The sequence below is a fragment of the Kogia breviceps genome, chromosome 6 (genome assembly GCF_026419965.1).
Source record: "Kogia breviceps isolate mKogBre1 chromosome 6, mKogBre1 haplotype 1, whole genome shotgun sequence".
In the NCBI taxonomy this organism is placed as follows: domain Eukaryota; kingdom Metazoa; phylum Chordata; class Mammalia; order Artiodactyla; family Physeteridae; genus Kogia; species Kogia breviceps.
In genome coordinates, this window is record NC_081315.1 from 65023008 (window position 1) to 65049090 (window position 26083).

Sequence of the window (26083 nt, forward strand, 5' to 3'; positions counted from 1 at the left end):
GCTCCATCAGGGCAGAGACCAATGCACGTCTGTTTCACAGAAAAAACTATAATTCGAAACATTCATTCACCCTTATGATGATGAGCATCTTTTCATGTGCCTATCGGCCATCTGTATGTCTTTTTTGGAGAAATGTCTATTTAGGTCATCTGCCCATTTTTTTTTTTTTTTTTTTTTTTTTTTTTTTGCGGTACACGGGCCTCTCGCTGTTGTGGCCTCTCCTGTTGCGGAGCACAGGCTCCAGATGTGCAGGCTCAGCGGCCATGGCTCATGGGCCCAGCCGCTTCGCGGCATGTGGGATCTTCCCAGACCGGGCCACGAACCCGTGTCTCCTGCATCAGCAGGCGGACTCTCAACCACTGTGCCACCGGGGAAGCCCTGCCCATTTTTTGATTGGGTTGTTTGTTTTTTTACTATTGAGTTGAATGAGCTGTTTGTGTATTTTGGAAATCAAGCCCTTGTCGGTTGCATCATTTGCAAATATTTTCTCCCAGTCTGTAGGTTGTCTTTTCATTTTGTTTATGATTTCCTTTGCTATACAGAAGGTTGTAAGTGTGATTAGGTCCCATTTGTTTATTTTTGCTTTTATTTCTATTTCCTTGGGAGACTGACCTAATAAAACATTGGTTCAGTTTATGTCAGAGAATGTTTTGCCTATGTTCTCTTCTAGGAGATTTATGGTGTTATGTCTTATATGTAAGTTTTTAAGCCATTTTGAGTTTATTTTGTATATGGTGTGAGGGTGTGTTCTAACTTCATTGGTTTACATGTGGCTGTTCAACATTTCCAACACCACTTGTTGAAGAGACTGTCTTTTCCCTTTTGTATATTCTTGCCTCCTTTGTTGAAGATTAATTGTCCATAGGTGTGTGGGTTTATTTCTGGGCTCTCTATTCTGTTCCATTGATCCATATGTCTGTTTTTGCACCGATATATGCTGTTTTGATTACTGTAGCTTTGTAGTATTATCTGAAGTCTGGGAAGATTATTCCTCCTGCTTTCTTCCTTCTTTTTCCTAAGGAGTGCTTTGGCAATTCTGAGTCTTTTATGGTTCCATATAAATTTTAGGATTATTTGTTCTAGTACTGTGAAAAATGCCATGGGCAATTTGATACGGATCACATTAAATCTGTAGATTGTTTTGGGTAGTATGGCCATTTTAACAATATTAATTCTTCCAATCCAAGAGCATGGGAATATATCTTTTCACATTAATGTTTTTACTTTCTTCAGAAATATACCCAGGAGTGGAATTGCTGGATCTTATGGTAGTTCTATTTTTAGTTTTTTGAGGACACTCCATACTGTTTCCACAGTGCCTACACCAATTTATATTCCTACCAACAGTTACAAGGGTTCCCTCTTCTCCACATCCTTGTCAACATTTGTTATTTGAAGTCTTTTTTTTTTTTCTTTTGTGCTACGGGGGCCTCTCACCGCTGTGGCCTCTCCTGTTGCGGAGCACAGGCTCCGGATGCGCAGGCTCAGCAGCCATGGCCCACGGGCCCAGCCGCTGTGCGGCATGTGGGATCTTCCCGGACTGGGGCACGAACCCGTGTCCCCTGCATTGGCAGGTGGACCCCCAACCACTGCGCCACCAGGGAAGCCCTTTGAGGTCTTTTTGATGATAGCCATCTGACAAGTGTAAAGTGATATATCACTGTGGTTTTGATTTGTATTTCTGTGATAATTACTGATGTTGAGCACCTTTTCATGTGTCTACTGGCCATTTGTATGTCTTCTTTGGAAAAATGTCTACTCAGGTCTTCTGCCCATTTTTTAATAAGGTTTTTTTTATATATATTGAGCTGTATGAGCTGTTTATATATTTTGGATATGAATCCCTTATTGATCATAACATTTGCAAATATTTTCTCCCATTCAGTAGGTTGTCTTCTCATTTTGTCAATGGTTTCCATCGTTGTGCAAAAGCTTTTAAGTTTAATTAGGTCCCATTTGTTTATTTTTGCTTTTGTTTCTTTTGCCTTGGGAAACGGATCAAAGAAATATCGCTATGGTTTATGGCAAAGAGTGTTCTGCCAATGTTTTCTTCTAGGAGTTTTATGATTTCCAGTCTCACATTTAGATTTTTAATCCATCTTGAGTTTACTTTTGTGTATAGTGTGAGAAAATGTTCTAATGTCATTCTTTTACATGTAGCTGTCCGGTTTACCCAGCACCACTTATTGAAGACACTGTCTTTTCTCCATTGTCTATTCTTGCCTCCTTTGTCATAGATTAATTGACCATGAGAGCATGGGTGTATTTCTGGGCTCTCTATTATGTTCCATTGATCTATGTGCCTGTTTCTGTGCTAGTACCATACTGTTTTGATGATTGTAGTGTTGTAGTATAGTCTGAAGTCTGGGAGCATTACACCTCCAGCTCTGTTCTTTTTCTCAAGGTTGTTTTGGCTATTTGGGTTATTTATTTATTTTTTCAGTTTCCATAAAAAATTTTAAATTATTTGTTCTAGTTATGTGAAAAATGCTATTGGTATTTTGATAGGGATTGCATTGACTGTAGATTGCCTTGGATAGTATGGCCACTTTAATAATATTAATCAATATAAATTCTTCCAATCAATGAAAATGGTATATTTTTCCATCTCTTTATGTCATCTTCAATTTCTTTCATCAGTGCCTCATAGTTTCCCAAGTACAGGTCTTTTACCTCCTTAGGGAAGTTTATTCCTAGGTATTTTATTCTATTTGATACAGTTATAAATGGGATAATTTTCTTAATTTCTCTTTCTGATAGTTCATTGCTAATGTGTAGACATGCAACAGAGTCCTCTGTAATAATTTTGTATCCTGCAACTTTACCGAATTCATTGATAAGCTCAGGTAGCCTTTTAAAAAATTTTCTATTTATTTATTTATTTATTTATTATTTATTTTTTAAAAAACATCTTTATTGAAGTATAACTGTTTTACAATAGTGTGTTAGTTTTTCCTTTACAACAAAGTAAATCAGTTATACATATACATATGTTCCCATATCTCTTCCCTCTTGTGTCACCCTCCCTCCCACCCTCCCTATTCCACCTCTCTAGGTGGTCACAAAGCAAAGAGGTGATATCCCTGTGCTATGCAGCAGCTTCCCACTAGCTATCTAATTTACATTTGGTAGTGTATATATGTCCCTGCCACTCTCTCACTTCATCACAGCTTACCCTTCCCCCTCCCCATATCCTCAAGTCCATGCTCTAGTAGGTCTGTGTTTTATTCCCATCCTACCACTAATCTCTTGATGACATTTCTTTTTTCGTAGAGTCCATATATGTGTGTTAGCATACGGTATTTGTTTTTCTCCTTCTGACTTACTTCACTCTGTATGACAGACTCCAGGTCTACCCACCTCATTACAAATAACTCAGTTTCATTTCTTTTTATGGCTGAGTAATATTCCATTGTATATATGTGCCACATCTTCTTTATCCATTCATCTGTTGTTGGACACTTAGGTTGCTTCCATGTCCTGGCTATTGTAAATAGAGCTGCAATGAACATTTTGGTACATGACTCTTTTTGACTTATGGTTTGCTCAGGGTATATGCCCAGTAGTGGGATTGTGGGGTCGTATGGTAGTTCTATTTGTAGTTTTCCTGAACCCCCATACTATTCTCCATAGTGGCTGTATCAATTTACATTCGCACCAGCAGTGCAAGAGTGTTCCCTTTTCTCCACACCCTCTCCAGCATTTATTGTTTCTAGAGTTTTTGATGATGGCCATTCTGACCGGTGTGAGATGATATCTCATTGTAGTTTTGATTTGCATTTCTCTAATGATTAATGATGTTGAGCATTCTTTCATGTGTTTGTTGGCAATCTGTATATCTTCTTTGGAGAAATGTCTATTTAGTTCTTCTGCCCATTTTTGGATTGGGTTGTTTGTTTTTTTGTTATTGAGCTGCATGAGTTGCTTATAAATTTTGGAGATTAATCCTTTGTCAGTTGCTTCATTTGCAAATATTTTCTCCCATTCTGAGGGTTGTCTTTTTGTCTTGTTTATGGTATCTCTTGCTGTGCAAAAACTTTTAAGTTTCATTAGATCCCATTTGTTTATTTTTATTTCCATTTCTCTAGGAGATGGGTCAAAAAGGATCTTGCTCTGATTGATGTCATAGAGTGTTCTGCCTATGTTTTCCTCTAAGAGTTTGATAGTGTCTGGCCTTACATTTAGGTCTTTAACCCATTTTCAGTTTATTTTTGTGTGTGGTGTAAGGGAGTGTTCTAATTTCATACTTTTACATGTACCTGTCCAGTTTTCCCAGCACCACTTATTGAAGAGGCTGTCTTTTCTCCACTGTATATCCTTCCCTCCTTTATCAAAGATAAGGTGATCATATGTGTGTGGGTTTATCTCTGGGCTTTCTATCCTGTTCCATTGATCTATATTTCTGTTTTTGTGCCAGTACCATACTGTCTTGATTAATGTAGCCTTGTAGTATAGTCTGAAGTCAGGGAGCTTTATTCCTCCAGCTCCATTTTTTGTTCTCAAGATTGCTTTGGCTATTCAGGGTCTTTTGTGTTTCCATACAAATTGTGAAATTTTTTTGTTTTAGTTCTGTAAAAAATGCCAGTGGTAATTTGATAGGGATAGCATTGAATCTGTAGATTGCTTTGGGTATTAGAGTCATTTTCACAATGTTGATTCTTCCAATCCAAGAACATGGTATATTTCTCCATCTATTTGTATCATCTTTAATTTCTTTCATCAGTGTCTTATAATTTTCTGCATACAGGTCTTTTGTCTCCTCAGGTAGGTTTATTCCTAGATATTTTATTCTTTTTGTTGCAATGGTAAATGGGAGTGTTTTCTTAATTTCACTCTCAGATTTTTCATCATTAGTGTATAAGAATGCCAGAGATTTCTGTGCATTAATTTTGTATCCTGCTACTTTACCAAATTCATTGATTAGCTCTAGTAGTTTTCTGGTAGCCTCCTTAGCATTCTCTATGTATAGTATCATGTCATCTGCAAACAGTGACAGCTTTACTTCTTTTTTTCTGATTTGGATTCCTTTTATTTCTTTTCTTTCTCTGATTGCTGTGGCTAGAACTTCCAAAACTATGTTGAATAAGAGTGGTGAGAGTGGGCAACCTTGTCTTGTTCCTGATCTTAGTGGAAATGGTTTCAGTTTTTCGCCATTGAGAATGATGCTGGCTGTGGGTTTGTCATATATGGCCTTTATTATGTTGAGGAAAGTTCCCTCTATGCCTACTTTCTGCAGGGTTTTTTATCATAAATGGGTGTTGGTTTTTGTCAAAAGCTTTCTCTGCATCTATTGAGATGATCATATGGTTTTTCTCCTTCAGTTTGTTGATATGGTGTATCACGTTGATTGATTTGCATATATTGAAGAATCCTTACATTCCTGGAATAAACCCCACTTGATCATGGTGTATGATCCTTTTAATGTGCTGTTGGATTCTGTTTGCTAATATTTTGTTGAGGATTTTTGCATCTATGTTCATCAGTGATATTGGCCTGTAGTTTTCTTTCTTTGTGACATCTTTGTCTGGTTTTGGTATCAGGGTGATGGTGGCCTCATAGAATGAGTTTGGGAGTGGTCCTCCCTCTGCTATCTTTTGGAAGAGTTTGAAAAGGATAGGTGTTAGCTCTTCTCTAAATGTTTGATAGAATTCGCCTGTGAAGTCATCTGGTCCTGGGCTTTTATTTGTTGGGAGATTTTAAATCACAGTTTCAATTTCAGTGCTTGTGATTGGTCTGTTCATATTTTCTATTTCTTCCTGGTTCAGTCTCGGCAGGTTGTGCATTTCTAAGAATTTGTCCATTTCTTCCAGGTTGTCCATTTTATTGGCATACAGTTGCTTGTAGTAATCTCTAATAATCTTTTGTATTTCTGCAGTGTCAGTTGTTACTTCTCCTTTTTCATTTCTAATTCTATTGATTTGAGACTTCTCCCTTTTATTCTTGATGAGTCTGGCTAATGGTTTATCAATTTTATTTACCTTCTCAAAGAACCTGCTTTTAGGGCTTCCCTGGTGGCGCAGCGGTTGAGAATCCGCCTGCCGATGCAGGAGACACGGGTTCGTGCCCTGGTCCGGGAAGATCCCACATGCCGCGGAGCAACTAAGCCCGTGAGCCATGGCCGCTAGGCCTGCGCGTTCGGAGCCTGTGATAAATTTTCGGGTTTTTTGTTCTTCTTTCTCTAATTGCTTTAAGTGCAAAGTTAGGTTGTTTATTCGAGATGTTTCCTGTTTCTTAAGGTAGGATTGTATTGCTATATACTTCCCTCTTAGAACTGCTTTTGCTGCATCCCATAGTTTTAGGGTCATCGTGTATCCATTGTCATGTGTTTCAAGTACTTTTTTTTTTTTTTTTTTTTTTTTGTGGTACGCAGGCCTCTCACTGTTGTGGCCTTTCCCATTGCGAAGCACAGGCTCCGGACGCACAGGCTCAGCGGCCATGGCTCACGGGCCCAGCCGGTCCGCGGCATGTGGGATCTTCCCAGACTGGGGCACAAACCCGTGTCCCCTACATTGGCAGGTGGATTCTCAACCACTGCGCCACCAGGTAAGCCCTGTTTTACGTACTTTTTAATTTCCTCTTTTATTTCTTCAGTGGTCACTTCGTTATTAAGTAGTGTATTGTTTAGCCTCCATGGGTTTGTATTTTTTATGGATCTTTTTCTGTAATTGATAGCTAGTCTCATAGCACTGTGGTCGGGAAAGGTACTTGATACAATTTCAATTTTCTTAAATTTATCAAGGCTAGATTTGTGACCCAAGATATGACCTATCCTGGAGAATGTTCCATGAGCACTTGAGAAAAATGTGTATTCTGTTGTTTTGGGATGGAATGTCCTATAAATATCAATTAAGTCCATCTTGTTTAATGCATCATTTAAAGCTTGTGTTTCCTTATTTATTTTCATTTTGGATGATCTGTCCATTTGTGAAAGTGGGGTGTTAAAGTACCCTACTATGATTGTGTTACTGTCGATTTCCCCCTTTAAGACTGTTAGTATTTGCCTTATGTATTGAGGTGCTCCTATGTTGGGTGCATAAATATTTACAATTGTTATATCTTCTTCATGGATCGATCCCTTGATCATTATGTAGTGTCCTTCTTTGTCTCTTATAATAGTTTTTATTTTAATGTCTATTTTGTCTGATATGAGAATTGCTACTCCAGCTTTCTTCTGATTTCCATTTGCATGGAATATTTTTTTCCATCCCCTCACTTTCAGTCTGTATGTGAACCTAGGTTTGAAGTGGGTCTCTTGTAGGCAGCATATATATGGGTCTTGTTTTTGTATCCATTCAGCCAGTCTGTGTCTTTTGGTGGGAGCATTTAATCCATTTACATTTAAGGTAATTATCGATATGTATGTTCCTATTACCATTTACTTAATTGTTTCGGGTTGTTCTTGTAGGTCTTTTCCTTCTCTTGTGTTTCTTGCCTAGAGAAGTTCCTTTAGCATTTATTGTAGAGCTGGTTTGGTGGTGCTGAACTCTCTCAGCTTTTGCTTGTCTGTGAAGGTTTTAATTTCTCCATCAAATCTGAATGAGATCCTTGCTGGGTAGAGTAATCTTGGTTGTAGGTTTTTTTCCTTCATCACTTTAAATATGTCCTGCCACTCCCTTCTGGCTTGTAGAGTTTCTGCTGAAAGATCAGATGTTAACCATATGGGGATTCCCTTGTGTGTTATTTGTTGTTTTTCCCTTGCTGCTTTTAATATGATCAAGGGATGGATCCAGGCCTTGTTTTTGTATCCATTCAGTCAGTCTTTGTCTTTTGATTGGAGCACTTAGACTATTTACACTGAAAGTACCTATTGATACATATGTTCTTATTGCTATTTTGTTAATTGTTTGGGGGTTGTTTTTGTAGTTCATTTTTGTTCCCTTCTTCTTCTGTTCTTGTATGATTTGATGACTATCTTTAGTGTTATGTCTGGATTCTTTTCTCATCTTTGTGTGTGTCTATTATTGATTTTTGGCTTGTGTTTACCATGAAATTTATACATAGATATAAAAAAATCACAGATATTTATATCTATCTATCTATCTATCTACATATGTATGATTGTTATAACAATCATATCTATATATAGCTATGATTTTTTAAGTTGATAAACTTTTAATTTCAAATGCATTTTATGAAAACTGTGTTTGTATTCTCCTCTCCTCACAATTACTGTTTTTGACAATATATTTTACATCTAATTGTTTTGTATCACTTATCTGCTTTTCCTGGATATAGATGATTTTACTACTTTTGTCTCCTAATCTTCCTACTACCTTTGTATGTGATTGATTTTCTAACTTTACTGTATATCTGCCTTTACTGATGAGCTTTTTCATTTGTAATTTTCATGTTTCTCATGGCCTTTACTTTTTGCTTAGAGAAATCCCTTTAACATTGCTTATAAACTCATTTGGTGGTGCCAAACTCTTTTAGATTTTGTTTGTCGATCTCTCCATGAAATCTGAACAAGAAACTTGCTGTGTAGAATATTCTTGGTTGTAGGTTTTTCTCTTCCATCACTTTATGTATATTGTGACACTCCCTTCTGGATTTCAGAGTTTCTGCTGAAAAGTCAGCTAATAGCCTTGTGGGAGTTCCTTTTTATATAACTTACCACTTTTCCTTGTTGCTTTTTCCTTGTTGCTTTTTTTTGTGTGTGTGTGGTACGTGGGCCTCTCACTGTTGTGGCCTCTCCCATTGCGAACCATAGGCTCCGGATGCACAGGCTCAGCAGCCATGGCTCACGGGCCCAGTCACTCCGCGGTACACGGGATCCTCCTGGACTGGGGCACGAACCCGCATCCCCTGCATTGGCAGGCGGACTCTCAACCACTGCGCCACTAGGGAAGCCCCCTTGTTGCTTTTTTATTTTAGGTGTTTTACATAGTTATTTCATTTTAATACATATAATAACCCTAAAAATCAGATTTTTCATTTCCACTTCACAAACAAGAGATATAGGGATCAAGAAAGTTAAGGAACTTTCTTTTTTTTTTTTTCTTTTTAACATCTTTATGGGAGTATAACTGTTTTACAATAGTGTGTTACTTTCTCCATTACAACAAAGTGAATCAGTTATACATATACATATGTTCCCATATCTCTTCCCTCTTGCATCACCCTCTCAAAAATATGGAACGCTTCACGAATTTGCGTTTCATCCTTGCGCAGGGGCCATGCTAATCTTCTCTGTATCGTTCCAATTTTAGTATATGTGCTGCCGAAGCGAGCACCCCCTTGTTGCTTTTAATAGTCTCTCTTTATCTTTAATTTTTGCCATTTTAGTTACAATGTGTCAACCCTCTTTGGGTTGATCCTGTATGGGACTCTGTACTTTCTGAACTTGGAAATCTGTTTCCTTCCCAGGAAGGTTTGGGAAGTTTTCAGCCCTTATGTCTAATATGTTCTCTGCCCCTTTCTCTCTTTCTTCTGGGTCTCTTATAATGTGAATGTTAGTACGTTTGATGTTGTCACAGAGGTCACTTAAACTGTCCTCATTTGTTTTTATTCTTTTTTCGTTTTTCTGTTCATCTTCAGTGATTTCCACTACTGTCTTCCAGCTTGCGGATCCATTCCTTTGTATCATTTAATCTACTGTTGATTGTTTCTAGTGTATTTTACCTTTCAATTACTGTATTCTTCATCTCTGTTTGGTTCTTCTTTATATTTTCCAACTATTTGTTTAAAACTTCTAACTTCTTGCTCTGTGTATCCTCTGGAGTTCTTTGATCATCTTTTTGATCATTACCCTGAACTCTTTCTTGGGTAGATTGCCTATCTCCACTTCACTTAGTTCCCTTCATTTGGAATATTCCTTTGTTGACTCATTTTGCCTAACTTACTATTTTCTTTTTCTATATATGTGGTAGGCTGGTTACATTGTCCTGCTTTGGAGAAGTGGCCTTTTGTAGGAGATGTCCTATGCATCCCAGCAGTGAACTCCCCTCTGGTCATCAGAGTTATATGCTATAGGTGCCCCCTCTTTGGGCTGTGTGGATCCTTCTGTTATGGTGGACTGACAATTGTGTTTGGTTTGGTAGGCTTGGTTGGCCCCTGGTCTGGTTGGTTCCCACGGCATGCCTCATGTGGAGCCTGCCAGCTGCTGGCTGATGTGCCAATTAGGGGTCCAGGAGATCCCAGGGCTGGTGTCTGCCCACCAGCGTGTAAAACCAGACCTGGGTCTAGTGCCAGCCCACTGGCAGAGCCAGGTCCTAGGGTCTGGCTGCAGGGCCCAGGGGTCCCAGAGCTGGTGTTGGACCACTGATGGGGGGTGCCAGTTCCTGACGCAGCTGGCTGTAGGGCCCAGCATGTCCTGAAGCTTGTTTTGGCCTTCTTGTATGTGGTGTCAGGGCCCAGTCAGTCCTGGGGCAGGTATTGGCCTGCTGATTGGTGGGCTGGGTCTGTGGACTGTGGGGCTATTGTTGTCCTGGAGCTTGTGTCTTCCTGCTGGTGGGTTAGGCTGATCCCAAGGCTAGGCAGGCTTCATGGTGGTTGGGGCTTGGTATTTTGGGGTTGATACCTGCCCACTGGTGGATGGAGCTGGGTCATAAGGTCTCTGGCTGCAGGCCCCTAGGGGTCCAGAGTCTAATGCCTGCACACTAGTGTGTGGGACCAGGTCCTGGACTCTCTGGTGGGCAGGGCTGTGCCCAGGGGAAGCTGTGGGCTCAGGGAGTTTTAAGGCAGGCTCTCTTCTGGTGGTTGGAGCTGTGTGCCTGCCCAGTTAGTTGCTTGGCCTGAGGTGCCCCAGTACTGGTGCCTACAGGTGGTAGGCAGGGAGTGGGGCTGGGTCCCAAGGTCAGTATGCTAAAGGGAGGATTCCAGAATGGTGCTTGCCAGCCCCAGTGTCCATGTGGTAGAACAAACTCTCAATAATGGCTTCTGCCAGTGTCTGTGTCCCCAGCTTAAACCCCAGTTGCCTCCTGCTTCTCTTAGAGACTAACCAAGATTAGCAGGTAGATCTGACCCATGCTGTTTTCAAATTACTGCTTCTGCCCTGGGTCCCAGAGCATATGAGATTTTGTGTGTGCCCTTAAGAGTGGAGTTTCTATGTCCCACAGCCCTCTGGGTCTTTCAAAAGTAAGCCGCGCTGGCCTTCAAAGCCAAGCGTTCTGAGGTTCATCCTCTTGGTGCAGGACCCTTGGGCTCAGTAACCTGATGTGGAGTTAGACCCATCACTCCTTAGAGAGAACCTCTGCAGTTGTAGTTATCCTCCTGTTTGTGGGTTACCCACCTGGCAGTATAGGACTTGACTATACCTCAACTCCACCCATCCCACCTGTCTTGGGGTTCCTTCTTTATATCTTTAGTTGTAGATAGTCTTTTCTGGCAGGTTCCAATCTTTTTCATTGATGATTGTTCTGTGAATAGTTGTAATTTTGGTGTGCCCATGAGAAGAGGTGCACTTAGGGTCTTTCTATGCTGTCATCGTGGCTGATCCTCTGCAATCACATTTCTTTCTGATTAGATTTTTAAAATAGTTTTATAGATAAGAAAAAGGGTCTGAAATTAGTATAGTATATAGAAAGTGAGAAAGTGGGTAACCCAGTAGACAATTAGGTTACCTTAAGACTTAAACCAGATGCTTAAAACTATAAAGGAAAGGCTCTGGAGGGACTTCAAATAGTTACTTACTTGATTTAAATAAATTTGAAAATTTCAGAAATGACCCTAATTTTCAATTAGATAGATTTAGCCAATGAATACTCAAATTCACTGTGAAACCAGACAGCTGCAAGTCACCCAGATTCAGATTACAGCACAAATAAAATTTCATTCTGTGTTAGCTGCATCTCCATGATCCTTTGCCTGGGGAATGTGGGTGTCCTTGCCCATAGCATCAGAATACTCAGGAAATGTGGTTTATAAATATCTCCAGGTGAGTTCAAATGGAACAGCCTCTCAGATGCAACATTTTGCACCATTTCTCATTTTGTACCATGAGTTACTGGGTTGTATTAATTTGAATTGCCAAGTCCAAAAAAAATGATCTGAATTCACAGTCTGGTATAGTTGCCAGATAAAATACAGGATGCCTAGTTAAATTTCAATTTCAGATAAACAGTGAATATTCATTTTTAGTATAAGTATGTTCCAAATACTGCATGGGACATACTTATACTAAAAAAAATTATTTTTAACTGACATTCAAATGGGCATCCTTTATTTTTATTTGCTAAATCTGGCCACCCTACCTTCTGCTCATAATAAGAATATAAAATTTCCCTTTAACCACTGCTCCCCTATCCATTCATGGGTGAGGGGAGGAGAGAATACTAGTTTAAGAGGTGACAGAAGATATTTACTATTTGTCCTGGCTTTGAGCAGAGAGAAAAGAAATAGAGAAGGAAAAAAGTAAAGAACCTACATGACTAACAGTTTTGCCACATTAGGACAGTCAGCTATTTTCTAATATTAACTAAAATCTGCTCAACGAAGACTATTGGGCCCTTCAGAAACTTCAAGTTCCCTGCGATGGTTGAGAAGAACAAAAATGAGAAAAGGCAGCAGGAGACCATGGAATGGATAAGATGTTAGGATTTTCTGAGAGGCTGAGCCTGCAAGGTGGACACAGTGTAAGGAGACAGCTGACACAGGTTAAGACATTGGCTTTCAAAGTTTCATCCCATGGAATATATTGCAGAGTGAGAAAGGGCTTGATGTTTCTTAACTGCTGAAATGGAATAATGGCTTCCCCCCACCCCCTTAACCTTTTTTTTGTATAAACTCTGGAACAGACTGACAGTTCAAATCTCAGCTCCATTACTTAACCATGTGGTTTTGGGTGAGTTACATAACACTTCTTTATATTTTATTTGGGGATAGTAGATCTGCAGAGTGTGGAAAATTCAGTAAGTATATAAAAGACACGTAACAGAGCCTGGTATGCAATGATGATTAAATAATTTCACAGAAACTCTGGATTCTCAAATGCATCCTGTAGAGTAGTGTGTAGGAACTTGGATTTTTAGGGTCCTAGTAGTCTTGATTTGACTACCAGCTCTATGACTTCAGACAAATTATGTAAGCTTCCTAAGTCAGTTTCCTCATTAGTGAGAAGAGCTATAATAGTACTTCAATCATATAATTATTGAGAATTTCAACTGAAATAATGCATGCTATTATTAAAAGCTCATAAGTGTTAGCTACTGTTTTTGTTGAATGTTTTTCTTGTTTGGCTTCCATATTGCTGTAACGTTCTGATTCTCTTCTTACCTCTCCGTCCTTTCTTTGCTTGTTGTTGTCTTAGATTCTTTCCCTTTGCCCTGCTTCATTCAATCAACATTTTGCACGTATTCTCTGAGGGAGTCTTTCCAGTCTCTCTGCTCCAGCCCCCACCTATATGCTGTCAATTCCTAAGTCTTTTCTCTTCAATCTTTTTTCCTCCACTTATACCACACTCATATACAATTTCTACTACCTAAATGTTTTACTTCAGAGTATTACTATCACCTCAAAATGTGCATGTCCAAAATAAAATTCTCGGTTCCCACCCACCACTAATTTCCATTGGGGTTAGGGAGGAAGTAGCAGCTTTTTCCAATTTTCCTGTTCTTGGCAAACACGACCATTCTCTTGTCGTCCCCAGTGTGAAGTCCTTGTAGTCATCCTTGACACATCCATTCCTATCATCCTTCATATCCAGTCAATCACCAAAGCACTAAGCCACCTACCAAATACCAGGAAAAGAGAAGTAAAAATCCTTGAAAAACAATAACAAAACTAACTTACAAAGACACATCTGATAGGAAAACAAAATTAGTTATTATTTTTAAAATTACCCTCCTGGTCCATACACATACTTCCAACCACCCTTCCCAGGAGGATGAATATTGGTTGGTAATTGAAGTATCTTTTGCTTGTCATCTTCAGGATAAAGGCTTTTGCATATTTGAAATAGTAGGAGTAGGAAGGACAACTGAGACAGCTGGGACAGAGCTAAATTGTACTGTATGAAAAGGAGGAGAGATGAGGGGGTCAAGAAGGTGATGATGGGGAGGTAGAGATGCTGCAAGGGAAGGCTAAGGAGGAGACCACTTCAGCAGCAGGTAGCTGAAGATGAACCGCAGGAGAAAACAGAAGTAGTGCTGACAAACTCCTCCATTAAGAGTGGGACCTGGCTTGGGTCCCGGCTGTACCACTGTGATGGTTAATTTTATGTGTCAGCTTGACTGGGATAAGGAATGCCCAGACAGCTGGTAAAACATTATTTCTTGGTGTGTCTGTGAGGGTGTTTTCCAGAAGAGATTAGCATTTGAATCTGTAGACCGAGTAAATATTGCCCTCACCAATGTGGGTAGCATCATTCAATCCTTTGAAGGCCTAATAGAAAAAAATAGTGGAGGACGAGTGAATTTGTTCTCTTGCTTGAGCTAGGGCATCCATCTTCTCCTGCCCTTGGACATCCACACTCCTGGTTCTTGGGCCTTCAGACACAGATGGGGATTTACACCATTGGCTTCCCTGGTTCTCAGGCCTTTGGGTTTGTACTGGAACTACATCACCCAGCTTCCCTAAGCTTCCAGCTTGCAGACAGCAAATAGAAAGTAGGACTTCTCTATCAGACAAAATTCACTTACATTGCCATGAACAAGAACCATGTGCATGGTTATCAGTTTTCCACAGATTAACTTTCATTCCTACAGAGTTGTAAAATAGCCTAATTGGATCAAAGGCAATTGCTATAGATTGAATGTTTGTGTCCCCCCCACCCCACCCAACAAATTCAAATACTGAACCCCTACCTCCAATGTGATGGTATTAGGAGGTGGGGCCTTTGGGAGGTAATTAGGATGAGATGAGGTCACGAGGGTGGAGTCTTTATGAATTGGATTAGTGACCTTATAAAAGTCATGTGAGAGCTGGTTTTCTCTCTCTGCTCTCTATTATGTGAGAATACAAGGAGAAGTCAGCAGTCTACAACATGAAAGAGGGCCCTCACAAGAACTCAACCATGCTGGCACCCTGATCTTGGATGTCCAGCCTCCAAAACTGCAAGAAGTAAACTTCTGTTGTTTATAAGTTACCTGGTCTATGGTATTTTTGTCATGGCGGCCTGATCTGACTAAGACAACAAAGGTGCATCCCTCAGTATCAGATAATCCTCAGCAGGATTGCTAGGTAATGCCTAACGCCTACTGCAAGGACAGCCAGGGACCCTTTTGCTCATTTCTGAAGCTTTGTCAATTTTTCCTGACATTGCTATATTAACAATTTTCTTGGTGTTTTGAAACACTTATAAACCTCTTTTCTGGTATATGTCAATGATTGCATAGTTTTGAGTGATTTCTTTAATCTATATTTATGCAGAGTGATACTATTCATGCATTCTCTTGACTGGATTGCCAAATGACAAGGCTGTCTAAATTGCTCTGCGAGTAAGGTAATTGAAAGTTTTGCCTTATAAAAATCTCAGTGTCCTTGCACTGGATTTTTAAATCAATAAAATGTTTTCATTGCACCACTAATTCCTCCTCAAACATACTGGAAATAACTTGGCAGAACCAGTTAGTAAGTCATTTTGGCATTTGTTCCCTAAACACAGAAGTACAGTATTTACCATCTGAGTGGTATATTGCTGAAGCCAGGTTTGTTGAGAAAAAAACACACACTGCAGTATTAGGTCCTTCTTAAGCATATTAAGTTAACAACCACCAGTTAAATGCAGAAAATGCATCAGATACTAAATGATCAAGGCACAGATTATTGTTGTTAAGAGGATGGATGTGATTGATTTAATGTCCATAATAATTTAGGATATTGATATTAATTTGGGGAGCAAATCAATTAAATCTCTTAATATATAATAAATATATTTTTTATAAATCAAACTGTGAGAAAAGAGGGGCAACAGACAATAGGCATTACTAGAAATACATCTAATTTTAAAAGCCTTTGTAATAGGCAGGAATAAAATAGATTCACTACTGAAATAATCTTTTAAACATGCTTGCTGATGATATTTTCCAAACCAAAAATTAGGCTTCATAAAGTCTAGCAAAATGTGTCTTTTGTTTTTGTTTTTTGCTATGAGAATATAAAGACATGGGGAAGTTTTGTAGATTTTTTTAAAAACCATTGTCATACATGGTTATATATTTAATAAATACACTTACTGAAAAAAATATATAATTGGGACGACCTGGAAAAATCCAAGATGTGTAATCTTCCTGACCAACAATAGTCAATCTTTAAAGTGCTGTACTTCATTGACTGAATTAAACCATCACCTAAAAAACTCACCATTATTTTATGTACTGCTAAGAAAAATAAAATGGCCAATTAAAATCGAAAACAGGGCTTCCCTGGTAGCGCAGTGGTTGAGAATCTGCCTGCTAATGCAGGGGACAAGGATTTGAGCACTGGTCTGGGAGGATCCCACGTGCCGCGGAGCAACTAGGGCCATGAGCCACAACTACTGAGCTTGCGCTCCGCAACACGAGAGGCCGCGATAGTGAGAGGCCCACGCACCGTGATGAAGAGTGGCCCCCGCTTGCCACAACTGGAGAAAGTCCTCGCACAGAAACAAAGACCCAACACAGCAAAAATAAATAAATAAATTAATAAACTCCTACCTCCAACATCTTAAAAAAATAATAAAAAACCCCCAATGTTTTCTTATTATTTGTTATTCTTTTTTTTTTTTTTGTGGTATGCGGGCCTCTCACTGTTGTGGCCTCTCCCGATGCGGAGCACAGGCTCCGGACGCACAGGCTCAGCGGCCATGGCTCATGGGCCCAGCCCGTGGGATCTTCCCGGACCCGGGAACGAACCCGTGTGCTCTGCATCGGCAAGCGGGCTCTCAACAACTGCGCCACCAGGGAAGCTCACTTATTATTCTTATCAAACTGTAAGACACACTATGATTTCAGAGAGGTTAAAATGTAAATTTAAAAGTGTGTCTTGGAAGAAATATGGTATTTGATATGACTTCAACAGACATGAATCGTTTAGCTTTTATTTCTCTGATCAGTAAGGCTTTCTTCACAAAGAGATCTTATGACTATTATTGCATCTTATAAGGAAATGATTCCATTGTAAAGTATAAGTATACAAGAATTTGTAAAATAAAACATAAGTGGGAAAGGTGAGCTATGGCAATGGTGGCACCCAGTGGCTGGCGCCCTCACAGTGATAGTACAAGTTGTGGTGGTCTGTGCCAGTGGGTCTAGCAATGTGGGCCCTAGTTGGCTGGTATGGGTATGGCTTTGACTATGGTCCTTGCTGCTGCTGGGCATCCTTTGTTTCTACCAGTTTTCTATGCTGGGTCCTCCAGCTTTCCAAAGAGTTCTGTGAGCTTCTTATTAACCTTTCAATAAATTCTTTGCCTAAGTCAGTCAGACTTGCATCTAAGAACCTTGACTGATACTTCTGGATTTCAGCCATTTGTTGACCAGAGATAATTGATATAATTTGAAGCAAATCAGTGATTTAGCTCTTCTAAGGACAGTTACCAATCTCTTCCACTTCTCTAAATGACCATCTCCAAAAAAGATATAAATCCAGCCCTATTCAACATTTAAAAAATAGTTGAATCATGCAGTGTCAAAAGGACATATACACCCATTCTTTTGGAATATAACTTCCAAAGTTATAGAAAGAATAGGGACTTCCCTCGTGGCGCAGTGGTTAAGAATCCACCTGCCAATGCAGGGGACATGGGTTCAAGCCCTGGTCTGGGAAGATCCCACATGCCACAGAGCAACTAAGCCCAACTAAGCCCACAACTACTGAGCCTGTGCTCTAGAGCCCACAAGCCACAACTACTGAGCCTTCATGCCTAGAGACTGTGCTCTGCAACAAGAGAAGCCACTGCAATGAGAAGCTCACACACCGCAACGAAGAGTAGCCCCTGCTCCCTGAAACTAGAGGAAGCCCGTGTGCAGCAACAAAGACCCAATGCAGCAATAAATAAATAAATAAATAAGGAATATACTACCTATTTTACAAAGGAATTAAATCACCAAAATATAATTTGTTCAGATTTACTATGATTCAGTGGAGAAGCTAGAAATGGAAGGAATTCTGCAGTCGTCATACATATGCAAACTATATGGTAGTAAATTGATTCTAGTTAATAATACAAAATGCCAATTTCATTAATCTTACTACTGCTGAAGGATAAAGCAAACATTAATTTGATAGGCTGATCATTTCTTTGCAATTATTTGCAAAGTTGCCCTACCTCATTTCATAATTTCTATGCACCTTACCAAAGCAATGTCAGCATATCCCTTTTTCTTCGAAGTCTTCTGGGGTGTTGCAGCTTTAGTGAGTTTAGAAGTTAAATATTGCTCTCCTTGAGGCATGCAGCTTTTAATAATATATTGATAAACGGTAATAATAGGTAACACCTGTATAGTGCTTCACTAGACCAAGCATTGTTCTAAGTACTTTATGTATATTAACCAATTCAATCTTCATAAGAATTCTGGGAGGAAAATAGTATCACCCTTATCCTCATTTTATACATGAGGACACTGAGGCACAGAGGGGTTAAGTTACCTGACTGGTGACACGGGCCAGTAGGTGGCAGAGCTGGGACTTGAATTCAGGCAGGTTTACTGATGAATTCCTGTGCTTAATTGTTATAACAAGTTGCCCTCTCAGAATTTACTTGTTTTTGCTACTACTTACTTGCAGTACATAGTGAACCTGGCAGAATTTAAAATACAAAAACCTAGGTTTCAATTCCAAATTTCCCTGGCAAACCTGGGTAGTTTACACACTGAACCTCATATTTTTTTCCTTGTAAAATAAGAATAATAATATTTGTCTTGCCTACTTCATAGGTTGTTGACTAGAATAAATAAAATCATGTGAAAATGCTTTTTAAAGTGTTACGTAAAGAGTTATTACTTAAACTGTGGGCACGTCAGTTAGGATGTACCTTCAGCTGTGTGTGATGAAATGTTCCATAAAGTTAATTGGGTCACAGCTAGAAGATGGTGGAGCTATGACTTGAAACCAGGGTCGTCCGTATATAAAACCGTGCTTCTTATTATATCACTGTACTTGCTCCTCTGATAGTCAGATGTAATTGATGGTACACTGTTGTTTTCCTGTGCAGTTTCATTGAAAATAAGAATGTAAACATAAATCGTCCTTCAATAATTTACCACAAAATGTTTCTCTGGTTGGCCTAAATCATAAATTTCTATCTGACTTACAGATGGAACTGACGGAGGGCAACAGAGGAAGATAGGTCAAGCGACAAAAACTATAATGCGGGTGTCCAAGCAACCAGAAACGCTTGGCTGAGGAAGATTTCTTCTTTCCCTGGCAGGCTGGGGACATTCCAGTTGAGCGCCTTTGAGCCTCTGATGTGGAAAGCAGCTCAAATCCCCACACAAGAGGGGAATGTTTATCAGTCTGGGAACATTTTGAGGGTACTCAGGGAAGAGGGTGATAAGGGGTCTATCCATCTCATAAGCTTACTACTTCGGGCAAGTTCCCTCCATCTTTTGGCAAAAGTGGAGGTAAAAAAAAAAATCTAATAAAAATCACGTAAATAGTTAGGACTCTCTCTTTCCTCTTTAGCAAATGCCTTGCTAAGAGTTATAAATCATTTCAATCATTTTTATAAATCACTAAAGTGGAAAATCTATAAATCAACCATGAAATGTTGGCCAAGTGTCTCCTGTGATTAGCCTATGCATGTGCTTTGAGTTTACATGGTGCCCTTTAGCAGATTAAATTCTTATAAACCTAACAGGTGAGGCCTTGGAAACCATTATGTGCCAGATTTTGTGTCATCGAACATAAATGTAATAAACTTTGAGAACGTAAGCTCTCTGAATGAAGAAAAATGAAAGATAAAAATGAAAAAGTAAAGAAGACATTAAAAAAGTTTGAGACTATAGGGCTCAGTAAGGCCAGTTCTGGTTTACTATATCATAATATACCTTAAGTAAAATGCACCAGTTGTTACTATAACCCCCTTTTAATACATCTTAAAATCACTCTTTCTCCTTTTCACATAAAGTGAAAAACAAAGACATGTGAGTACCTTTCTAAGACTAATATATACCTTTTTAGTTAAAAAAAATACAAATACTATATATCTTTCCCTGGTTATGCTATACCTCTGCCATTCATTCGTTTCTTTGTTCACTTCTTCAACAAGAGTGTTGACTGGATGAGAGTGGGGGCCAGCCCTGTGGCAAGGGATTGGGCTGTGAAGATGAATAAACAGTGGTTCCTTCTGTCTGGGTTCAGTGTAATCACTCAACGAGTGGCAATAACTATAATGAAGGCAGAGAGAAATGACCATTTCTGCTGAAATACAGAGCTTAAAGGAGGGTGAGATAAAGTAGTAAACCACTCTAGTCTGGCAGTCTCTGCCCTGGTCCCATATTTCCTGGGTCAGGGAATACTGTTTCTCCTGGCATGCATTCCTGTCCTCTGTTGTTCCTTCCTGCCACTTTTCTCATTACCACTTTTTCTCCTTCAGCAAAGGGAGGAGAAAGTCAAAGGAGCTATTCGGTTTACTAGGGGAAGGGGAAGGAGGAAACCATTCAGGTGCAATGCTAGGTCTCCTTTTCTTGAGGCATGGGAGAAAGGAAGGTCTGGGTTCTGATAAAGGGAGGCTTTAGTTGCAGAATCATGTGTAAGCTGGAAGGGACCACAGAGGCCATCCTCCTTACTATCCACTTCATAGTTGGGGACATTGAGGCTTAATGACTTATCCAAGGCCACACCCAGTTAGTGGCACTGGTGGAACTAGGACTCAGGTGGGAAACTCCACCACTGCCTTCAGCAGTCTCTTCAGCCTCATGTTCCTGACCATCAGGCAGCGTTTCATCTCTGGTCCTCCAAAGAAATGAAGAACAATTGATTAAACTAGTCACCCCATAGTCTTCTGTTCCTTAAGGAAAACCACACCATGACTGTGACTCAAAGGACTTATTTTCATATCTTTTGTCATTTTTGTTACTCTTCCTGTAAGACGGACTGATTCTTCTCTCTATCCCTTTGATAATATGACGACCTAATCTGAACTCAGAGCTTTAAAGATTTGTTTGATGAAGTAAAATGTCTTTGTGCTCTGCTTTTCAATGCATCCAACTTTGACTTTGTTTGCTTGTTATTCAATTTTCAGAACAACCTTACTTATTTTCAGGGTGTCAGTAATGACCTGAAGAAATTTCTATTGTTGATTTATTTCTATAAGGGTGCTTTCCTGAACGTTGTCCTATTTGTATGACGGCCTGTCTCCTCCCCCCGCCCCCCATTTGTCAGCTTGTCAGTAATGACCAGGTGGTACCTACATGTCAAGAAAACTAATCACCCTCTAACAGGATTTGGAACGGAATTAATGCGGATTTTGTGCCCTTCCTGTTCCAACTTTAGCAGCCCAAGGTCCATGACTGCTTAGAGATTAGCTGGTTGGCAACTGCATCCCGTGGCACCTCAGGGTCCTGGTTCTCTCTTCAGGCCCTAGGCAGTGAATTTTGAGAGATTCAATACTCGAGTTCCTTGGAGACAGAGTTTGGGTATGTGGTTGAAACTGGCCAACCCGGGACGCCCAGTGAGGCAAACGCATCTCCTATTTTGCAAGCGATGCCACTGGGTCACAATGCCGCGAAGTCGTCGAGTTCCTCCTGCCAGACAAGTTTCTGATTCTGTACGCCTCTGAACCTCGGACGCCCCGCGGTGTATCAAGCTGCGGCGGCCGCGGAGCCGTTCGAAGGGGTAGTGCTGAGTGCTGTCAATATTGACCAGGCGTCTTCGAGTAGTTCTTTCAGCCCTCCCAGGTGCTCCGTAACGAGTCCACAGGTTCTCACGCCTCACTTCCAAGAAAGCTGCTCATCCCTCCTCCACCTCCCTGCTCCTCACCTTTGTTCCAGCCCGCACGTTTTCTCAACGCCGCCACCTGTGTGCTCGCAGAGACCCGGGCGGAGCCTCGGTCCGGACCCATGACGTCACCCTTCTGCGATGGAGGCGGGGCTGTGGGAACCGCAGTGCAGCGCAGAGGGGCGGGGCTGGGCGGGGCTTGCGGCGCGTGACCTGGCTGCGGGAGGCAGCAACCCGGAGAAAGGTGTAGGGGGGCCGGGACCTGCCGACTCCTGAGTCCGGGGGCGGGGAGGGGAGTGGCAGGGCCCGGGCGGCTGGCGCCCGGTGAAGTGCTAAAGCGGGTCACGCTTCCTCCTTCCCTCCGCGTCCTTTCTTCTCCTCCCACCTGGGCCTCTGCGTGGGGACGCGCACCTGGCAACCGGCGGCCGCGCTCCGCCGCGCCCCCACCTTCTCCGCTCGGGCCGGGCGCCCCGAGCCTGCCCCGCACCCCGAGCCCGCCCCCGGCGCCCGCCCCTCGCCTCTCTGCCGACCCCGTGCTCGCAGGGGGCGGCCTCGAGCGCTCGCTCGTTGATGCCGTTTTGGGGGTGACCCGGCGCGGCGGAGGCGGAGGCGGCGGCGGCGGCGCCTCCACGGTGGGGGCGTGTTAGTGGCCGCGGCTTTGCGGGACGTCGGGTGTGTAGCTGCGGGGCGGCAGGGCGGCCAGCCGGCGAGACCGCGCGTGCAGCTCGGGTTTCGGGACGCTGGAGGAGAACGCCCCGGCCGCGCGGGAGCGGGACATGTGGGAGCTCAGGCACCGGGGAGGCTGCCCCGGCCCCGGGGGAGCAGTGGCGCCGCCACCCCGCGAGAGAGAGGCGGCCGGCGGCGACCACGAAACCGAGAGCACCAGTGACAAAGTAAGTAGAGGCGCGAGAGGCGCACACCCGCGCCCCGGCTGGGTCCTGGCTGGGGCCGGGACACCTGGGGTGGGGGGCACGGAATGTCAGGTGAAGTTGCGGGCTGCGCCGCCCTCCCGGCCTGGCTTTGTTTCCTTCTTCCTCAAGTGGGACCCGGACCCCAGCGATGGTGCGTTTCCCAGGATGACCTCGACCGTTGCCAGGGTAGCTGGATGATTCACCTTGACTCTAATTTAGTTTCTGCCCCTTCCAGTCCCCCTCCCCGGGATCTGGGGCCGACCCTAGAATCGGGATGGAGCATGCCGCCCTGAGAGCTGCAGCTTTCTAGTAGCTGCCACCTCACACCTCTTCTCGGGAGAGGAACACAGTTAGTAAGGACTAAACTTAAGTCATGCACCTTCGCTTCTAACGTGTCATTGGATCCTGACGCTGGAGGCTTGGCTTCTCGCGCTCCCCCATCAGCACTTTCGTTTCCTCTATCCTTTTTCAGTATAGTAGATTTTGGAGGTTTGAGAGGCTCCTACACGTGACCCATTTGTGACCCTCCACGGCCGACAGTGCAGCAGTAGATTTCATTTTACCTGACACGTTAATTCATGAGGACTTTTAAAATTCCCATTTCTGTAGATTGCTTTTGCTTCACGTTTAAGAATAAGTAGATGTAATGCCACTATTCTTTTTAAGGGTAGAAGAAAGTCAAAGTTCAGCTTATTTGGTAATAAGTTTAGGAAATTGGGCCAGGCAATAGATTGTTTTATAAAATCTTCTGTTTATAAAATTCCATTTTATCTTAGAAACTCAAAGCACTTAAGCTATTCCTAGAAGCATTCTTTTTTGGAAGCTGGTATTGCCGTTTAAATTACAGAAGTGAAGTAGATTGCTCAAGGTCAAGTCAGTGGCCTTTTGGAACTAGAAACTGTTTCCTGATTCCCTTTTTTCTGGTTTGCACTGTTGCTGAGACTCACTCACAGTTCTGATTTGGGGAAGGTTGAGGTAACCCCTTATAAAGCTCTGGCAGGAACATATCCCACAACATCATGAAATAATAAATTTAACAGTGATTTTAGGCATGAAACTTTAGAATCAATGGGAAGACATCCTTTTTTCCCCCTTACCCTTGATAAGCAGGTGGAATAAAAGGAGTCTGATAGAACATATGTATCAAGGAATTATACAAAGTGTAACAGTTTCTAGCTTCTGAAGGTTGATGTTACAAAGCTAAAAAGAGTGGGCAAAGAATGGTTTTTGTGAAAACTGCCTTGGAAACTAGACCAAAAATAGAATTAATTAGGTTGGGGTTTGTTTTGTTTTAGCACTGATACAGTTTAGAATCAAGGAAATACCAGCTTCCGCATGTTCACTTCCTTAACTGAAACAAGCTTTTAATAAGAAAAAACATGTTCAAGGAAGCCATCCATAAAATAACTTTTGAATTAATTAGTTTCTTAACAACCTAATATATTTAAAATGGAAACTACTTCTCTGGTTTGATTTGACTCATTAGAACTGTTGTCTCTAGCTATCTGTGAGTGGGTTACCTCACTGCATATTTATTTATAAATGCCACACTATTGGTTTTCATTAATACATACCCAGCGGAATTTTGTTTTCTGAGAGTAGGTGTTGCCATGTGTAACCTGTTCTGTTAAGATTTCTTAGACAAGGATGAGCATTTTCTAAACCATATCTAAAATACTGCATACTTTTAGAGTTTATTGCAAGGAACTTTTGACTTGGCAAGCTTTGTGTCACTGAACTCTATCCTCTGTAGGTCCTTTCTTATCAGGGTGTATATTTGAATGCACCTGTATTTCCAGGTCAAGGGCCATTATAAAATCAGTTTGCACATCGGAGGCTGGTTAACATTTGGTCCATTGAAATTCTTTTAAGTGCCTTCTCCATTCAAGTTGCAGTAAAGGCAAAACTTATGGAATTAATGAAAGAAGCGCAGGAAGTGTGTTATATTCTGCTGTTATGGTACACTCCCGTGGCATTTTGTAGACTTTTGTATAACGGCATTATTAACATGACATTCACATTGTTCAGGACCTGGAGACATACTGAGAGAAAGTTCTATGGTCCAGAGCATTAACACGTGAAAAGGTGCTTCTTACCTGCAGGGGAATGTTCCCAGTTGCTAAATGTTGCAGTAATACTTGAAAGATAACAAGACCACTTCTTCAAGGAACCCCCCAGGAGATATATATGAGATAGATTTAATATAATTCTGAACAAGGCTTATTGTTAGCAAAGAGGGCATAGCTGGATGCTATATGGAGACAACAGGAAAGGCTTTAAAGAGGAGGTGAGGGTTTGAGCCTTGGAATTAAAAGATGCCTGGGGACTCACCAGGTGGACAAATGTTAGGGAAGAGAATTCTAGGCAAAGGACGTGTGGAAGTGTTTCATGAATCAGCATTCAAGGCACAGGGAACTGAGCTTAGTTTTATAATCCTGGAGCATAAACTGTATATGTTTGTGAAGATGGCTTGAGAGTTTCAGAGTCTTGTGAGGGAGGTTAGGCTTTTTTCCATGGACTCCTGGAAGCCACTGGAAAGTTTTTGCAGAGGCATTAGCCTATTATTCTAGCAGTAGTCTGGAGAAAGTGTTGGGATGGGGAGAGACCTGCCACAAAGAAACCAGATAGGAGTATATTGCAAATGCTATGTATATGAAATAATGAGGGCATGTACTAAGTCGAGTAGGAGCTGGGGAGTAAGGGTTGAGAGAGAGGAAGCATGTATTAGATAATGGTGATGGGACCTAGGCAAGGGTTATCAGGGTAAGACTAATAAAAGAAGGGCCTGCTGGGAGACACATTTTGATGCACAACTTAAGAGACTTAGGAAAGAAGCAAAAATGATTGGGCAGTTTTGCAGGGTTTTTCAGGTTATGAGCGAGATGGTGAGTTGAGTGGGGCAGGAATGGCATTCTCTAAAACAGAGAAGTGGTTCAGGTGGTGGTGGGAACTGAAATGAACGTTCAGGTGTGGAGACTTTTGATTAGGATAGAGAGGGCAGAGAACTGAAGACAGAGCCTTGGGAGGTGCCCATGTTTAGAGTAGGGTTGGAGATATAAGAAGGCTCCAGGATAATGAGATCCTGGGAGCTAAAGGAGGAGGAATTGCTTAGAGAATATCATCACTAGTATTTGGAAATGAGGAAGGGGCAGAGAACATGGAATTTAGCAAAAGATCTTTTATTTTTTTATAATACTCATTCATTTAATTTTCCTCTCAATTTCTTTCTTTCTTTTTATTTATGGTTGCATTGGGTCTTCGTTGCTGTGCACGGGCTTTCTCTAATTGCGGCAAGTGGGGGCTACTCTGTTGTGGTGCACGAGGTTCTCATTGCGGTGGCTTCTCTTGTTGCAGAGCACAGGCTCTAGGCACGCAGGCTT

At 41.4% G+C, this 26083-nt stretch overlaps 1 protein-coding gene and 1 non-coding gene across 8 annotated transcripts in view; one reads left to right on the forward strand and one right to left on the reverse strand.

Moving 5' to 3' along the window:
• Positions 1–9126: 9126 nt before the first annotated feature.
• Positions 9127–9233, reverse strand: LOC131759057 (U6 spliceosomal RNA). Its single transcript, XR_009336386.1, has one exon. It is a non-coding gene; the product is annotated as a U6 spliceosomal RNA (small nuclear RNA).
• A 12777-nt stretch (positions 9234–22010) lies between these two features.
• CDS1 (CDP-diacylglycerol synthase 1) overlaps positions 22011–26083 on the forward strand; it is a 73316-nt gene continuing 69243 nt past the window's right edge. For 2 of the 7 annotated variants that reach the window (XM_067035981.1, XM_067035980.1), the window contains exon 1: positions 22465–22685. In XM_067035981.1, the coding sequence (XP_066892082.1) occupies positions 22569–22685 (117 nt within the window). In that variant the 5' untranslated portion in view covers positions 22465–22568. Of the gene's footprint in view, positions 22686–26083 lie in introns of all 7 variants that reach the window. The other 5 variants (XM_067035978.1, XM_067035982.1, XM_059066420.2 and 2 more) reach the window with 4 other exon arrangements.